This window comes from Colias eurytheme, chromosome 29, assembly GCF_061535395.1.
Source record: "Colias eurytheme isolate Ceu_HAF_F1 chromosome 29, ilColEury1 Martin Lab GWU primary, whole genome shotgun sequence".
NCBI lineage: Eukaryota > Metazoa > Arthropoda > Insecta > Lepidoptera > Pieridae > Colias > Colias eurytheme.
In genome coordinates, this window is record NC_143008.1 from 1,312,192 (window position 1) to 1,331,412 (window position 19,221).

The 19,221-nt window shown below is 33.3% G+C and overlaps 1 protein-coding gene and 1 non-coding gene across 2 annotated transcripts; both read left to right on the forward strand.

The window, feature by feature from the left end:
* The first annotated feature begins 53 nt into the window (after positions 1-53).
* Positions 54-10,971, forward strand: LOC149896032 (serine hydrolase-like protein 2). The gene is made up of 8 exons (XM_090118347.1): positions 54-151; positions 257-359; positions 2,778-2,894; positions 3,933-4,085; positions 4,777-4,879; positions 5,525-5,612; positions 6,240-6,337; positions 7,927-10,971. The coding sequence occupies exons 2-8, from the start codon at positions 302-304 to the stop codon at positions 8,234-8,236; spliced, it is 927 nt and encodes a 308-aa protein (XP_089974473.1). The 5' UTR covers positions 54-151; positions 257-301; the 3' UTR covers positions 8,237-10,971.
* Positions 7,316-7,389, forward strand: TRNAI-AAU (transfer RNA isoleucine (anticodon AAU)). The gene has a single exon. It is a non-coding gene; the product is annotated as a tRNA-Ile (tRNA).
* Positions 10,972-19,221: the final 8,250 nt, after the last annotated feature.

Below are 19,221 nucleotides of genomic sequence, written 5' to 3' on the forward strand. Positions count from 1 at the left end.
ACGCTCTCAACCCAGCTCTCAATCATATCTCTTTTCAATATTCAATATTGCAGGACGAAGGTGCGATTGCAGGACGAAGGTTGCATTGAAAATTAATTTCAGTACTCCATAAAATTATTCAGCAATTTCGATTCTACGGTTCTATTTTGAGGTAATACGGTCATATTAGTTCAAATTCGTTGATATTTTACACGCTTTACTATCATTGTTTTGGCAATTTTCGTGTAGTAAAGTGTTTTAATTCGGCCTTGCATAGGTATTGATCCATTGGGAAGACACTAAATTGGGCGTATTCCGGTAAATGATGGCGTTGGTAGAAAAGGAATGGTTCATCGAAGCTCCATGGGGCAAGATTTGCAGTGAGTATTCATTTTATTGAGCTTTCAAACTTGCAAATTATAATTAATAAACTAACTTTTTTTTTGCGCAAAGAAAAAACAAAATCTTGAACAAAGTCCAATCACTGCTTTTAAAGTATGAAATGTTTAGCTAAGGCAATTCCTTTTTTTCTCTAAGATGTTGAAATTTTTTTCCTATGAGTTTGTTATAATTAATTTGTAGTTGTTTAAGAACATATTTTTACAAATTTAGTTTTTTCTTTAAAAATCTTGCGAATTTCTATAAATAACTATAACATATAATACTGTTTAGCCGTATCTTGCAAAATGGTAGCTGCGAAGTACATATTACTTTTGTTATGACCTTTGCGCTGATGTTTAAATAATTTTAATGATAAATTGTGTTTAGTCCACTGGGCATACAATGTATTACAACTACCGTGGGTGTAAGCCGATTTCAATTTTGGGCGGGGCTCATGAAACTTTTACAATTACTGAGATAAAAGCTACACCCTTGTTGTTACCTTTATCCTGCATAACAACAGTATAGTCTTAATAAGTAGTATATAAATTTATGGTTACAAGTGACTTGGCCGAGGGGCATATTGGTTTAGAACAACATCACATAAGTTTATCAGTTCATTAAGAAGTTGTCCACATGGACAAATTCAAATGTATCCTATAATATTATAAAGAAGAAGAGTTTGTTTGTTTGTTTGAACACGCTAACCTCAGGAACTACCAGGTTTTTATCACAATTCACTAAGTAAAAGTCACAAAATATAAATTAAATTTATAACCTTTATTGACACGATAAAATTCTAAAGCAGTTTAATTATGCTGTTTCTTGATGAAATGAACTTTTGACTGGATGAACCGACTTTGACAATTCCTTACTTAGTTCTTGTCTAATTGTCGTCTTGTCTCTCTAATAAGAGGCGGCTCAGCTTTTTGTTAATAAAAATTAGGTATATGTGTGTAGGTATTCATAAACATTTGCTTATTATAAATTTTGGTTCAATATGTTGAATAGATGATGGCAACATTCTATCATGCATGTTGAAAGAAAGAAAGAAACATTTATTTATCAAAGACAGCACACCTCACACACACACACATATATATATAGACACAACTTACGGAACTGTTAAAATTAAATAAAAATACATCTAGAGGTAAACACTAACTTTAATAACATGAAAACACATATATAAAAGAAATAAAAGCAGTTGATTTATAAAAGTGTGTCATACGACCCTGAAAAAATGCAGACAGCTCAGCTAATGCTGCAATGTTAAGAAACATTGGCAGTGCTGTTTTTCAGTGCACCCCTTTATAACTAGGGTTTCAAGTTGCAAACATTTGTTGCAAATGTTGAAATGAGAAACAACAATATTTTTAACAATTTGTGATCAACTTTTGTTGAAAAATGAATATGGGCCTAATAAAGATAAGCTGATGCAAAGATTGCACTATTTTATCATACAAGAACTTTGAACGGGAAAACATTTGAATAATTGATTAGATAATGTTCTGTTTATTCACAATAATTGACAGGAATATTAGGAGGAAATAGTGAAGTACTCTTGAATAGAAGGATATTATTGTCAATGTACCTATATCAAGTAAATGGGAGATACAAAATTATAGCATAACATTACTACATTTTTGACAAATCAAAAATTTTTAAATGCTTTTATTAACTTACAACTCAATTTTGAAGCAATTTTTCTTTAACCGATTGAGCTGAAATCTAATATTATAAAGCTGAAGAGTTTGTTTGTTTGAACGCGCTAATCTCAGGAACTACTGGGCCGATTTGAAAAATTCTTTCGGTGTTAGATAGCCCATTTATCGAGGAAGGCATAGGCTAAGACCAACACAAGTGGAGCCACGCTGGTGAAACCGCGAAGCGCAGCTAGTGATATATATATGTTCAGTTTGGATGAAAATGCCTAATTAACGCTGTGACGTCATTATAAATCGAACATGGCGGCGTATCCAAGATGGCGGACCAATTATTTTTAATCCGCTCCTATAATGTGGGTATCAAATGAAAGGACTTGCTAAAAATAACTCAAAAAAATATGTGAGGTCGTTCTTAATCAATATCGCGGAGTAAGTCACTTAATAAAAGCGTATTCTTGGGGTTCCGAAGCAAAAAGAAAGAAACGGAAAGTTTTAAGGATCACTTTGTTGTTCGTCTGTCAAAACGAAGTGCACGAGTTCGACTCGCACTTAGCCATTTATTTAGGCGCGTTCAGAATAATTATTAACGTCGCGTCATGGCAATACCGTCACGCCATGGAGTAAGGCGACGATCTTGGTATCTTTGAATCTTGCCAACGAATTTTTCTGACAAGCACACACGATCTTTTTTTCTTACTTAACTGAGTGCTACTAGCTAGTACAGCTAATAATAATGTATTTAATTTGCAGTCGTGGCGTGGGGCAACTGCCTCGACCCGCCCGTGCTGCTCTGCCACGGCATCATAGACTCGGCCGCGTCTTTCAGGCCCCTGGTGAAGCTGTTGCCTAAGAACTTCTATTACATAGGTAAGTCTATAGGTATTATAATAGGTTAATTTTCTTTAGTCACGTTTTGTATGATGTATATTTTTTTTCATTCTGATTTCTATTTTGGTGAAAATTACGTGCGGATAAAAACTGCAAAAGAAATGTGCATGATTTCCAACATTATTGGCATGCTATGTCTCCCCGTGGGCCTTTATATTTACAGCAATGGCTACTCATTAAACCGCATTTACCGTAAAATCACGATAAAATACTATACGTGCATTTCACCAAGTTTTTAAATTCAGCCGTGGAGCTACCCGGCAACGGGCACTCGGACCCGTTCCCGCGCGGCGTCGTGCTCTCGTCGCACGACTTTATGTACATTGTGATTCATGCCTGACCGTAGAACAAGTAATTTGTGTGTTTAAAGATCTAAACTATAAAATGCACTTCCATTGAGAGGTAAAAATACAAATTATAAATTACCTACTAGCTTTCCATCCGCGGCATCGTCCGCGCAGTCAAAGAAAAACCCACATAGTTCCCGTTCCCGTGTTATTTCCGGGATAAAACCTATCCTATGTCCTTTCTCGGGTATCAAAATATCTATACCAAATTTCATGCAAATTGGTTCAGTAGTTAAGGCGTGATTGAGTAACAGACATACAGACAGAGTTACTTTCGCATTTATAATATTAGTATGGATATCACAGCCGTGGAGTTGCCGGGCAACGGGCGCTCGGACCCGTTCCCGCGCGGCGTCGTGTTCTTGTCGCACGACTTTATGTACATTGTGATTATCATGCCTGACCGTAGAACAAGTGATTTGTGTGTTTATAGATCTTCTAAACTATAAAATGCAGTTCCATTGAGAGACCTCTTATACAAATTATAAATTACTAGTGGTCCGCCCCGGCTTCGCCCATGGTACCTACATGTTTAAACTATCCTATCTCTCAAGTTGGATCGAACTGCACATGGTGTGCGAATTTTATTATAATCGGTTAAGTGGTTTAGGAGTCCATTGAGGACAAACATTGTGACACATTTATATATAATTTATAAAATATATAACAGCCGTGGAGTTGCCCGGCAACGGTCGCTCGGACCCGTTCCCGCGCGGCGTCGTGCTCTCGTCGCACGACTTCGTGTACGCGCTGCACGTGGTCGTGCGACACTTCAGGTGGGAGACGTTCGCTATGATCACGCACTCGTTCGGCGCCGCTATCGGTGAGTGGGGGGAAACACATGGACACACATACCACAATATACATACATACATACAGTAGGGAAACTTCATACAAAACGTTCGAAATGGCTCACGCACACAAGCAAGCGTGTCTACTGTCTAAGGGTATTCTTATATCTGTCAATTGTCATAATACCCTTACGATTCTCGTAAACACGCTTTCTTGTGTATGTGAGCCATTTCAAAAATGTTGTATGAAGTTTCCTACTGGTTGTATCTGTATATTGTGTACATACACAGACACACACGCACCTACACATACACGACATGCACAGACGCACACACACTTATTACAGAACAATAGACCTACATATTAGATGTATATTTAAATTATACATACTTTTTTTTTAATTTTTACTTTTTTTCCAACATTTACCTAGTTAGTTACTCAGAAATTAAATTTTACTAACTTTATATTTTCTGAGTCAATGTTTAAATTACTTCTTTTTACGATAAACATATTTGGAACCCAATCGCTATGAAATCTTCATAATTTGATTTAATTGTAATATTATCGAATTTCAAATATTTTTGTTACACAAAAAAAATCTTCGAAATTCGTATGAAAAGTCCATTTTCATTTTCGGTTCAGTAGTATTTTAGACACGATAATTTGTTTCCAGGGAAAAGCCATTTTTAAATAAATTTTAATTATATTATAATTGTTTGCAGGGAGATTCTACAATCTCTGCTATCCGGGCAAAATCACTAAAGTGGTCGACATCGAGCCGATTGCCGGCAGGATTCCCGTGCCAACTGAGGAGTTCAAGATGTGGTGAGATATCTTATACATATAAACCCCATCTATACTAATATTATAAAACTGAAGAGTGTTTGTTTGAACGCACTAATCTCAGGAACTACTGGTCCGATTAGAAAAATTCTTTCGGTGTTAGATAGCCCATTTGTCGAGGAAGGCTATAGGCTATATATCATCACTTTAAGACCAACAGGAGGGGGGCAATGCGGGTGAAACCGCAAGACACAGCTAGTAAATTATACATATACTTTATTATAACTGCGAAAGTGTATTTGTTTATATTTCTATATTCGATCTTAGTACCTTATTATTTTTTGAAGTCGGATGAATAACGTCTAGTTAATATAATAGAAATGCTCTGTCCCTTTCACTCGTACCAAAATATCATTACAGCTATATCCCTCAGATTCGAATATATATATGTATATCGATTAAAAAAGATCGTGTGTGCCGAGCACACATGTCAGAAGTGAAACTTCTCTGGCAAGATTCAAAGATACTATAATCGTCGCCTGACTCCATGGCGGGACGGTATTGCCATGACGCGACCTTGACATTTTACTCTCATCTCTCTCTCGCGCCTAAGGAAATTTCATTTCAATAAATAATGTTCCATCTCTTTCACTCGTACACAAATATTAATTTAGCTATCTCGCTCAGGTTCAAGTCCAACTACGTGGACTACTTCGAGAACTACACGTACTACAACATGGCGAAGCAGAACATGAAGAAGTTCCCGAAAGAGCAGGTAAATATATTATTATAAATACAAAAAAAAGATTTTTTTGATTTTTTAACAGAAATTTTTATATTTTTTAATAGAAGAATCAAGATTTTAACGGATTTTAAACGCGTTTTAATAATTTAAATTATTATCCCGACGTTTCGCACACGTGCAGCGAGCGCAATGTATTATACTCGCGCAAAATCAAACACTTGAAAAAGTGATTTTTTAAATATTTTTTTACATCAGAGGGGTTACCATTCTTAATGAAAGTGATGATGCTACACGACCTTTATAGCTATGTTACTTTTCCACACTGATAGTAATACATACTTTAAAAATGATGGTACAGAGACACAATAATTACAAAAAAAAAACAAAAATATCAACAAAAAAACACGGATAACGATATCAAAGTTAGAATTTTTTTTAGAACAGAAACAATTCGATCACAAGACGGGATTAGAACCTTCGGCTTTTTGCAACGCAAAGGCGACGGCTCTCTTTAAAAAAAATCATCTATAAAGCATATAAGTGTTATTACTTATTAAACTAAATAAAATAAAAATAAAACAATATATGGTTTAAGACATTTATTTCTCAAAAAAGGGTAATATAAGTACTCAAATAAGTTATTTTGTACAATTCCAGGCGATTAAGAAGTTGATGAAAAGTCGCATGATGACCAGACAGAACGCTGAAGCTACTCTAGAGAGGGTGACGGAGCCAGCTGGGAATGGGTATCTCAGGTAACTATCATCTATCATCTTATATATATAAACCAGCTGCTCCGCGCGGTTTCACCCCCGTGGCTCCTCTCCTGTTGGTCTTAGCGTGATGGTATATAGCCTATAGCCTTCCTCGATAAATGGGCTATCTAACACCGAAAGAATTTTTCAAATCTGACCAGTAGTTTCCGAGATTAGCGCGTTCAAACAAACAAACTCTTCACCTTTATAATCTTCTTCTTGTCTTATATATAAAAATGAATCGCAAAATGTGTTGGTAAGCGCATAACTCGAGAACGGCTGAACCGATTTCGATAATTCTTTTTTTATTATATTCCTTGAAGTACGAGGATGGTTCTTATGTAGAGAAAACGTAAATATGTACCACGGGCGAAGCCGGGGCGGACTGCTAGTATAAGTATAGATTAGGTTTTAGACAGAGCGGGCGAAGCCGCTGGCGGAAAGCTAGTTTTATTATGGTTTAGTGGTTTAAGACATTTATTTCTCTTCAGCTTTATAATATTAGTATAGATGAAACCCGTTTTCCTTGGTCACGGCATGACGCGTGAACGGGTGGACCGATTTCTAAAATTTTTATTTTATTATATAAAATAGATGTGGACCAATTCTCTAATTTACCCAATAGGCACACAAAATTTCGTGAGAATTAGAAATGAGTTTTATTTAACTATGCGAGTGAAGCTGCGGGCGGAAAGCTAGTATTCTATAAAAAAAATATTTATATGAATATAATATATGAAAATCCATACTTTATTTATTTACTTATAAGTTATAATATCGAAAGTAACTCTGTCTGTCTGTCTGTTACTCAATCACGCCTCAACTACTCAACCAATTTGCATGAAATTTAGTACAGTATATAGATGCGGGTTTTTCTTTGACTGCGCGGGCGAAGCCGCGGGTAAAGTAATATGGTAACAGGAACATAAGAATCAAGTTCGTAATCTTATGAATGCTTATTTCAAGCGTTTGAATATCGGCCCATTAGCTCAGTTGGTTAGAGCGTCGTGCTAATAACGCGAAGGTCGCGGGTTCGATCCCCTCATGGGCCATTAAAACTTTTTTATTATTTTTTTACTTATATTTGTGGCAAGATTTTTTTTTAAGAAATATTATTATATATTTTTCAATAATTATTTATTACAGATTTTACCAATTTAAATGTATTCATTTGTAAAATATTTTTGCTTTTTAACAGCTTCAGATTTGCTTATAATATCAAACATTGTAGTATTCTATTTTGGGTATACTGTTTTTAATTAGTAATTACATACTTACACTAGCGCTTTGCCCCGGCTTCGCTAGGGTAGCTAATTTTGTTTATTTTGAAAAAAAAAATTAACTTATATCATTCCAAAAAGAGTACCTACTTACTTAGTATCCTACTATCCTACAAATATGTATTATAAATGCCAAAGTTTGTATGTCTGTTTGCCACGCAAAAACTGCTAAACCTAATTTTTATGAAATTTGACACACACAGGATTTTATAGTTTTAACGCCGAAAATCCCAAGGGAACGAGAACTATGCGGGTTTTTCTTTAACTACGCGGACGAAAAGTTAGTTTTAAAATATTTTTTCTTCACAGATACACCTACGACCAGCGCATGAAGCTGGTCTCGAGCCCACCCCTAAGCCCGGAGCACATACAAAAGCTCTACACTAGCATCGCCACCCCGACTCTGTCCATCATGGCCAAGGACACAGTCAACAAGGGTGGTTACAAACAACTACCCTTCCTGGAGGACGAAACCGCCTTCCCCAATGGGAATTACCGGGTGAGGTATGTTAAGGGTGGCCATGATGTGCATTTGAACGATCCGGGGGTTGTTGCGCCGTTTGTTACGCAATTCTTGCTGTTTGGTTTGGAGGGGGTGGGGGGGAAGGCTAAATTGTAAAGCGGTTGGGTTTTTCCCATCGAGTCTGGAAGTTATTTTTTCTCCCTTATTATTTTTTGATAATTTTATTTTAATGAGAAGTTTGTGTTTTTTTTTGTTGATCTTTTGGCATTTTACCCCCTTGTAATGAATTTTGTTTGGCTGTTTATCCTTTCTATCCCCTTTTTACCCTTTTATGAATTAAAATTGTTAAGTAAAAGTCAAATTTGAAGGTTATTTTTTCTCCGTTTTAAGTTTTACAACCGTATACTTTGAAAATATTGTAATGTATTTTTTGCCCCTTTTTTGTACCCCACCCTCTTATTCATTGTAATTGGTAAGGAGAAGTCAGTCTCCCTTTTATGTTATATCACCTTTTGGGTTGTTTGTGGGTATTTAGCCACCCTCTTATCAATTATTTTTTTTAAGTTGAATCCAAACATTTAAGATTGTTTGTTCTGAAATAATCTTGTTAATTTAAATTCTACCTAGGGTAGGTAGGTTCCTTCTATCTTTAATACTACCTATTTACGTTAACTGCAAAAGGGGGATATTCAAAATGTTTGGTTTTTTTTTAACGCTCAAGACAAAATTTTTTATAAACCAAAACTCAATTTTGGGTGAAATTATAACTAATACAGATTAGAAATCCCCCTCTTTTTTGCATAGTTTGGAAAATTCTATTTTTTTAATGTCATCGAAACATAATGCATTTAACTCATTAAAAACAATGATATTATAAGTAAAAAGATATAGGTTATTAGCGCTCCGAAAGTGGTACGTCGAAATGTGGCCAATTAGCCACATTTAACTGCAGTTGTCCCTTTTCCGCTTATGATATTTCAATCATGCCATCTCTCTTTGACGTCTAATCGTGTGTACGTTTTTAACCAACTTCTTAAAAAAGGAAGACGTAATCAATTCGTTCGGTATATTTATTTTTTTGAAGATTTTGCGTTCGTAACCTAACGTAAGGAGATAACACCTTTTTTACTTATAATATCATTGCTTATAATTTTTTGTTAAATTATGCGGGTATTTGTAAAATTATTTCTGCTTTATGATATTCTATGTATCAATTAATTAATGCATTTCTTGCTATGGAAATCATTCCGTTTTTTCTTATAAGTTGGGTAAGGAACCATAGTGCAATCGTCTTTTTAATATATTTTTTCATATACTTAAACGACAAAAGAATGTTCTTTTTTATTAAAAAAAAAATGGACGTGTGCTATAAACATAGATCTCATAAGTTTGTGTGAATGATGGCGAAACGGCTAAACCTTTTTGGATGAAATAAATTAATTTAATATTTTTGTTTTGGTTTATGTTTTTAAAACTTGGTTAACCTATGGTTCCTCTACTTCATAACTTAATTTAAACTTATAAGAGGCATTTATTGGACTTAGCTTATAGGAATTTTGTAAATTTTGTTAAATTTTATATACAGGCTGGGTTTTTAGTCAGTTATCAAAATTTTGTTATAAATTTGAAATTATTCAGGAGTTGATTTTTTGGTTTTTTGAAGATGATTTTTACAACTTATAAGAAAATTTTAATTTGACGTTATCAGAAAAGAATTTAAATTTTAAAAACCCATTCTGTATATATTTATTATAAGATTTTTTTGTTAAATGGTCAGCATATTTTACAAAATATTGTTTCAATCACAAAAGTGTTATAAGGTGGCGAAAAACGTTTAAAAAAATATTTAATTTTTTTTTAAATATTTTTTTATGTAATTAATAATCGATAAACACAATATGTAACATTTGACTTCATTTAATTCGATGTTAAAAATATGCTGACTATTTTAGATTATTTCTGTTAAAATTATTTTACGTTGGACAAGGGTGAAAAGAATGCGGGTAGATAGATATTTTAATTTCATTTGTATTTTATCGATACCAGTTTGAATGTTTAAAAATTTAATATTTCCTATGTTTAAGTAGGTTTTGTTAATAATTCTATGATTTGTTTTAAAATTTAAATAATAATTATTTGATTTTGTATTACTTGTTTTAAAATATAATGTATTTTTTTATCGCGTTAGAATATGTGGAATAACATTCCAAACGACCAAAATTCTGGTTATTTGTTTTGTTGTGAATTAATCTTTTTTTTTAGTTTAAAGGCCTGGAGTCATATTATGACCTCTTATTTCCAGACAGTTTACGCCGTCAATTGACTGGCAAATTCATATTATGAACGCAATTATCAGCTATGGTTAATTATGGTACTAGCTTACCGCCCGCGGTTTCGCCCGCTATGCCTAAAACCTAATAAATTATATACTAAAACTTTCCTCTTGAATCGCTCTATCTATTAAAAACCGTATCAAAATCCGTTGCGTAGTTTGAAAGATTTAAGCATACATAGGGACAGAGAAAGCGACTTTGTTTTATACTATGTAGTGATTACATGAATTTGCCAGTCAGTTCAATTCACGGCGTAAACTGTCTGGAAATAAGAGGTCATAATACGGTCCCTGTTCAGATTACAAACTGAACAGGCCTTTATTTTTTAATACCTAAGGAATGAGAAATGTGATGCGGTTTGCAGGGTTGAAGTTTATTGTTTTTAAATATAAAACTTTTTGTTGATTTTATTTATTTATTTATCTATTTATAAGCTGTCAACGGTTACATTCATGGTGGTTAGATTTAAGTGCCAATATAATCGATACATTTAAAATATAGTTGTAAAACATGGCTGTCGATCTTACATCTCGCGTATGGTGTTTCCATCTTATAACAATACTAGCTTTCCGCCGGCGGCTCCGACCGCGGTTTCAAAGAAAAACTCGCATAGTTCCCGTTCCCGTGGAATTTCCGGGATAAAACCTATCCTATATTACTCGTGGATAATGTAGCTTTCGAATGGTGAAAGAATTTTTAAAATCGGTCCAGTAGTTTATGAGCCTATTCATTAGAATCAAACAAACAAACAAACAAAGTTTTCCTCTTTATAATATTAGTGTAGATTATAAAGCTGAAGAGTTTGTTAGTTTGATCTACTGGTCCGATTTGAAAAATTATTTCGGTGTTAGATAGCCCATTTATCGAGGAAGGCTATAGGCTATATATCATCACGCTAAGACTAACAGGAGCGTAGCCACGCGGGTAAAACCGCGAGGCGCAGCTAGTTTTAGATAAAACTGATTTGATATTTTACCAGTGTTGCTGTTTTATTATTTTTTATCGATTTTTATTCTACATTCTACACAAATAGACTATTTGAGCCAAGGTTGGACCGCGTTAATAATTTTTTTTATAGAAAAATAAAAATTTTATATTGTTGTAATAATCTTCTTTTTCCTTTCAATATTAAAATAAAACTTAATTACGTTCTCAATTACGTGCGAGAAACAGTGAACTGTTATTAATTATTTTTTCAATCAAGTCAATTATTAATTGTTTGATTTCCTAATGAATATATTTCGTTCGTGAGATGTATACGGTCGACGGCCATATAATTAGAATACGAATATAATATAATCAATTAAAATTAATGATAATCTTACCTAATATGTGTATTCTATGGTTACTACATGAACATTTTTCTCTATTTTTTGTTGTACATATACTCGATATTATGAGATTTGAGTGGTTAACAACGAAAATACTTTCTCATTAATATTATAATAATATTATAAACTTCGTAAGTACGGATGTTTCTTACTCTCTCACGTGAAAACTAATGGACGGATTTGGATAAAACTTTATAGGAATGTAGGGGTCAGGATAACACATGAGCTATGGAAATACTTGATTTTGCAGGTAAAACCGCACAGTTGTTGGCTAGTTAGTAAATATTAATGAGAAAGTATATGTTTAAGGGCCTGCGTAGATGTGGCGGAGTTTTTTTATTGTCAACATTCAAACTATTATCGACGTTGTCCTCATTAAAATAATATTCAGAATAAAATAACAACAATTTATTCCCGAAAAGCATCGAAGCGTCCCATGCGAAAGGCTTTTTAATGTTATTTTAATGAGGACAATGTGGATAATAGTTTGTCAATGAAAAATGCGCTCCGCCATATCTGCGCGAGCCCTTACCGTGGGGGTGAAGCACGCTTCTAGAAGGTACTACACCCCCACAGAAGATCGGCGAAAAATAGTAGCAGCAATGCTACTGTGTTTCATGAGTGAGTGGGGCAGCAGGAAGCCTATATCCTTTTCCTTACCCAATCCTTTCCTAATTCCTTTTTTCAATCGTTTCTTTTGTTCCTCTTCAATCCTTTTCTTCATTAATTTTGTCAATTCTATTTCTATATTCCTTCCGTTGATCCATTCCTTTATTAATCTTCAATTCTTTACCCTTTAACGTTGGTAATCCATTTGCAGAGGCATAACGATCTTAGGCCTCTGCAAATGTTCAAGGGCGTAGCGCTTACCATCATCCCACCACTCAGTCGATGGCATAAAACATCTGTTCTGTGTTCACATCTAAATACCTGGGGCCGTATTATGACCTCTTATTACCAGACAGTTTACGCCGTGAATAGAACTGACTGGCAAAATCATATTATGAACGCAATTATCGTATAATATGAATTTTCCAGTGAGTTCAATGCACGGCGTAAACTGTCTGGAAATATGAGGTCATAATACGGCCCCAGAACGGATTTTGATGTGACCAAGAATCGGGATTGTCCAAGGAATGGACAAGCAAAACTAGATGGAGATATGAATGGTTTTCACGCGTGCGAATCCGCGAGAGGAAAGCTAGTTTTGCAAAGTTACTATGACCTTTTTCATAATAACTGTTCTCTAAATTATCTTGGGGATTATTCCTTTATATGGAACTACTCCTTAATAGTGATAGCGTAATTTTTGATTTTTGTGGGCACAATGCAGATTTGAAACTAGTCTGTAAGTATTTGTAAGTATTCCTAAGTATAGATATAAGATACTGCTCATTTCTCATGATATCGTGTAGCAACAGCACCTTTCTTTGGTACAGATGCGCAAAAATATCTGATACGTGATTGAAAATTATATTTCTATACTGTTTAATATGAGCTCAAAAAATACTCTTCTCGATCCTATTTCTACATCAGTTGTAACACTATTTTATATAAACTTATATTTTGTACTTATTTTTTTAAGACGGTGCTGGTCAACTCATGGATCTTTTTACGTTTTGAATGTATGTGATTCAAATAAATGTTAGAATAATAAAATGTTGTTTCATTTAACTTTACCACCTCCTATATTTGGTCCTAAACAGGCAACAGCACCAATATAATATACAGGATGTCCTACTGTTGATATACTAAGCTTAAAGGAGGTTAGCATACGCTGAGTACGTCAAAAATACTTATAAAATTCCAGACGCATTTTTTTTCAAATAGATGAATTTTAAAACTCTGTGTTAACACCATAGTTAACACCCATAACAAGCAACACCGCCCAACTTTGCCACCAGCACGTGAGCTATCGTTTAAGATTATGTTTTCATAGACAAAATGCTCACATTAGAGAAGCTGTATATTATGCCGGCTTGGCGAAGCTAGAGAAGAAAACATGAATTTTCAGGAAAAATTTAGCAAAAAATGTTTGACGTAATTTTGTTGTTTAAGTATTTTTTACGTGATCAGTGTATGCAAAACTACAAGTCCCTTCGCGCTTAGTATACCAATAGTGGGACATCTTGTTTAAGAAACAAGAAAACAGTTTACTAAAAATTAGGTAACATTTTAAATTATGGAGCATGTTATGAAATAAGTGAACACACTCACAAGACCTACACCCTGTATAATACAAACAAGACAAGTGCTTGTCTTGCTTGCAATAGGCATGTGAAAAGATTCAGACAAATGTAACAAAATTATTTGAGAACCAAAATAGCGTTTACATGTAATATCTATAACGATAAAGTAATTAGTAAAATCATGTGGTAACATGTTTATTCTTTATCAACTCTAAATTTTGAAGATAGCCAGCGAAGTGGAAGGGACTAGGGAGGCCTTTTTTATTTTTCGGAAATATACTTTTCTTTAATTTTGCCGCTCTTTTTAAAACTGACACTGGCTACAGAGGTGCCATGACCACCCTATCATAATTATTTCATGAATTGTATAATATTGAAATTGAATACAGCGCCATCTATTAGAAGGAGGCTGTAGTCATTATAAATTTCGATTCTTCTAGTCTCCACTAGATGTCGCTGATATAAAATAAATGAAACAGGATAATAATGTAGATGGCGCCACTAGCTTTAATTATTTAAATAATTTAAGCTTTTTCGCTAAAGCAACATTATAATTAACATAAAAAATGTAAAGTGCATTTTTTATTTCATATTGCACTGATTTTTGCCATCCATAATGTAATGTTAACATTTTATTCCGTAAATTCAGTAATTATGAAATAGAAAACAACGCCATCTATTAGAATCTGGCAGTAATTCTTGTGCAATTAGTTATTACTAGTCATCGCTAGATGTCACAGTAATAAAATATAATAAATCTGATATTGATGTAGATGGCGCTAGTAGTTTGTATATTATTGTGATAATAAATAAGTTTGCAGTTTATATTGCAATGATATTAAAATAACCATCCTAAAATTTAAGTATATATACATATTTTTCTTAGTACTTTAAAGTGTACATTTTATTTCATGAACCGTATGAGCGTTTTCAAAAAAAAGTGTACCATGCCTGAATTTATGGATAAATTTTAAATGTTGCATTTTTAATGAAATTTTGATTTAGAAATTTTAAATATACATCATAGTAAGTGAAATTGTATTTAATTTCTTGCAGATTAATTTGTTTTACGAGAAATCATCAAAATAAATTGGGACTGTGAAAAAAAGTGTCAGTTTTGCGACAGTCATTAATGCTCATGTAACTATTAACTACGAAGAAAGACGCAAAATATTTTGATTGTGTTACGAAGATTATAACATACATTATTTAAAAAATAGAAAATTGAAGTCGACAAATTAATAAAATTCCTATTAAACGAGCTTTAAGTTCTGTTTTGCCACAGCTGATGCCAAAGTAGCCGTTACTTTTACGATACTTAATACATTTCGATTAAAATCGGCAAAGTGGTTATTTTATTTCGGAACAGTAAAACCATTTTAAATATTGAAATCAAATTATTTGTGTCTCGTATAATAAAAAAATGTAAAAACTAAAATTTTTCTTGTCGCAAAACGGGGGACTGTCGCAAAACCGATAGACCATTTTTCATAAGGCTAGGTTTATATTGAATCCAATTAACATGGTTAAAATAAAACCGAGAATATGTTTACAAAAATTTTATTTAAGTCTCATAAAAAAAATACACCAACACATAGTTTGACACAGTATCAATTTTAGGGTAAAACTCAGAGTTTCACTACCTACACCTTTTAACTTTCCATACATGTATCACATATTATGTATTCAGGGTATACCTGCTGACCAACGCATTCATTGCAATACCATTTTTTGCAAATTATACATGTCCTTTTTGGTCCCGAGATCAGTGAAACCTAAAAATATGAAAAAATTATAAAAATTATGAAGAATATTACAATGACAATCTAGACTTGGCTTTATGCTGCAGTTTTGCGACTTTTCTTGTCAGCCTATAGGTCACGAAGCAAAATGTTGCAAAACTGACGTGACGTTTTCTTTTCAGTTTTTAGTCAAAATTATATTCTGACGAAAAAATGTGCCTACACTGATTATCAAATGTAAATAACGGTTAATGAATATATTGCTCATCTTCTGAAAGTATTTAAACGATGTTTACTTCCCTGTATCAAGTAATAATATGTCTCAAACCAGACAGTAGAAATTGCAACGGCCGTTGCACTCACAAAACACTTCTGTTTTACTCGAACTGTATTTGAAAATAAGCTTTTTTAAATTAGCGGACGGTGAAAGTAAACGATAATTTTGCCATTTATAAAATTCAAATAGTAATCTAAAATTTGTAAGTGGCATTATTAGCCGTGATAAACCCGACATGTCCGGTCGGTACCACTTTTTAAGATATTTTTGGAAATCAAATTGCTTTTAAACGATTATAAGGCCTTAATTATGAACTACATGCGACGATTCGCAAATAAATGTACTTTTAGATGACACTAAAACTTATGGTACCTTGGTATAAAACTTTTTAGAATCGCTTCTCTAACATCGAAGAACTTGGATGGGGACACGCCAAAAACTGACACTTTAGTTTTAAAAATGATTATTTAAAAAATAGTACGCAATGTTTCCGTGAATTAATTGTTTGCATTTATCAAATTATGATGTATTTAATACTTTTCAAGCATTATATAATTAGCCATCATATAAATTTTACTTGTTATTCGACTTGAAACACAGGGGACAGGCCGAAAGTGAGGGGTACACTTTTTTTTGAAAACGCTCGTATAATATTGAAATTAAATATAGCGCCACCTATTAGAGAGAAGATGTAGTCATTATTAATTTCGATTCTTTTATTCACCACTAGATGTCTCTGATAGAAAGTATATTATTACTTATAATATTTAAATGGATTGTAATCTCAGCAAAATCAAGGCTTTATTGTGTGCGTTACCCAGGCAAAATGTTTTGCTTTAGAGAGATGAGACTTAAACAAATAATTAGTGTATCATGAGGAGCAATTTGTTTACTAATAGCAAAATTTGTTTGAATTGTAGTTTTTAAGTTATTTAAGAAAAACAAATTTTGCTGGAGTAACGTTTAAAAACGTTACCCAGGCAAAATCGTCTTTCAAAAATTAGTTTCAGCACGGAACCAAATACATGAATAGATAGCTTTTGTTGAGTAGTAAATGTTTATAAATAGCAAAATTTGTGTGTGGTATAGTTCTTTAGTTATTTAAGATTTTGCTGCGGTAACGTTTTGGGATTTCCCAGATCTCGAAAACGGCTCAACGCAGAAGTTTGAAAAAAATACCAATAAAAGACCTTAATTTGTTTAAATTTGTTTAATCATTAGTTTTTGATTTGGTTGACGTAAACCAATGTAATTAAATGGTTTCAAAAATCAGAAGAAGCGGGTTTACATGTAAACCAATACACTTATAACCAAATAAACAGCTGTAAAAAATACCCGTGGTTCGACGCTTGTTTACAGCAGACATTTTAGATTTCATACTTTACACGTTAAGAAGATAAAAACAAATTTGATTTATTTTAGACTGGTCGTACTTTAGCGATCGAATACGCAGTTCCCATAACATTAAGAAACATGGCATACTTTAAACAAATTAAAATGATTCATGAAAATTCTTTCCTGTTAATTTCAGCCTTGAATTACGGCTCTAATGAAAGTTATCTCAAAAACAAGAATATGTCAGCACTCAGCAATTCTCTAATAAGCCGACCAAATTGAAAAGGTCACGTAAAAGCGACTGCACCGTACGTACGGGTAATCTTCGCAAATTAGCAGCTTGGTAACCGATGTTTTGTACAGTTAAGCAGAAAAACGTTATTCGTGAAGCCGATTTTTTAATATTTTTTAAGTGCAGTACCATATTACACAATTTTTACTAGTTAATAAAAGTGTAATATCATAGTGTATAATTTATAGTGTGATTTAAAACAATACAAACATATATACATGTAGCTATATTTTTAGTACTTAATTTGTTGTTTCTGTTAAACCAAATGTTTTATTTTGATACCACAACGCAAAGCCACGCTAAAAACGTTTTAACGTTCTTGATGCTAGTCAGAGCAGCGCGCATCGCTGTGTGCAATGCAACGCAACAGCTATATGCCTTGTCTTACTTACTCTTTAGCTGTGAGTAGTTGAGTACGCTCTATCTATGGGTACGCTAGCTCCGACCGAACCAATGAAACAATCATACTAATACTTATTATAAATGCGAAAGTAACTGTGTCTGTCTGTCTGTTACTCAATCACGCCTAAACTACTGAACCAATTTGCATGAAATTTGGTATGGAGATATTTTACCCGAGAAAGGACATAGGCTACCTTCTATTGCGAAATATGTACCACGGGCGAAGCCGGGGCGGACCACTAGTTTATCAATAAGTTATGTCCGTTGTGAAATTAGGAATTAAACAATATTGTGGTTAACTTAGGTAATACTTGGGTAAAATAAAAAAGCAAATTACATCTGTATCTTATAATAATAAATTTATTAAAACCATTACTTTTCTTCGAACTACATGACATGTCTGTTAACCTGAATGATATACCCATTAATATAGAGTTAAATGGCCAACAGTATATGATTTTGGCAGTAATTGATTTTGACCCACCATCAAGTTCCACATTGATTGGACATTACAGAGCATACTGTTACAGAACGAAAACTCAACAATATGAATGTTACGATGATCTGTACTGTAAACTACAGAAATGCAAAAACTCCATAATGCCACATTTGATTATATATTCATTAGTGTAGGTAATTAAAACGTTAGAGACTGGAAGCATAAAACACATAATTTTATACGGTCCCAATGACCACACAAATTTTATTGAATTAGGTACGAATCTGTGATTATGAGTGATATTAGTAGTTATTAATGATAAAAACTGTACTGTTTCCTATATTTTTAAATAGGTACATAAGTGTAAAAGTTGTTTATTTTTTATATAATTGTTGGAAGATTTTTATTATATTGTTGTTTTCTCATTTAAAAGTTTTGTGGTTATATACATTTTTTATAGAATATGCTCGAAACCGTCCCTCATAAGGGCAAGAAATATAGGCAAGCCGATAATACATATTTTGTAAAAAAAAACATTAAATGTGCTTTGCACATTACACACACAACGCCGACTCAATTCCAACTCAAGTCACACAGTGGTATTGAAATATGAGCTTTATGTCGTGTTACTTAGAGTGGATATTTCAACATTAAGTTAAAAGAAGGTTACGACGCTTTGACAATGATTGGTTCACGGGTTATCCACCTGTGGCAGTCACATGTAATGTTAAAATATTCACTCTAAGTAACACGTAACAAAACTCAAAAATGTTGATGCTAAGGCAAAGCAATACATATAAT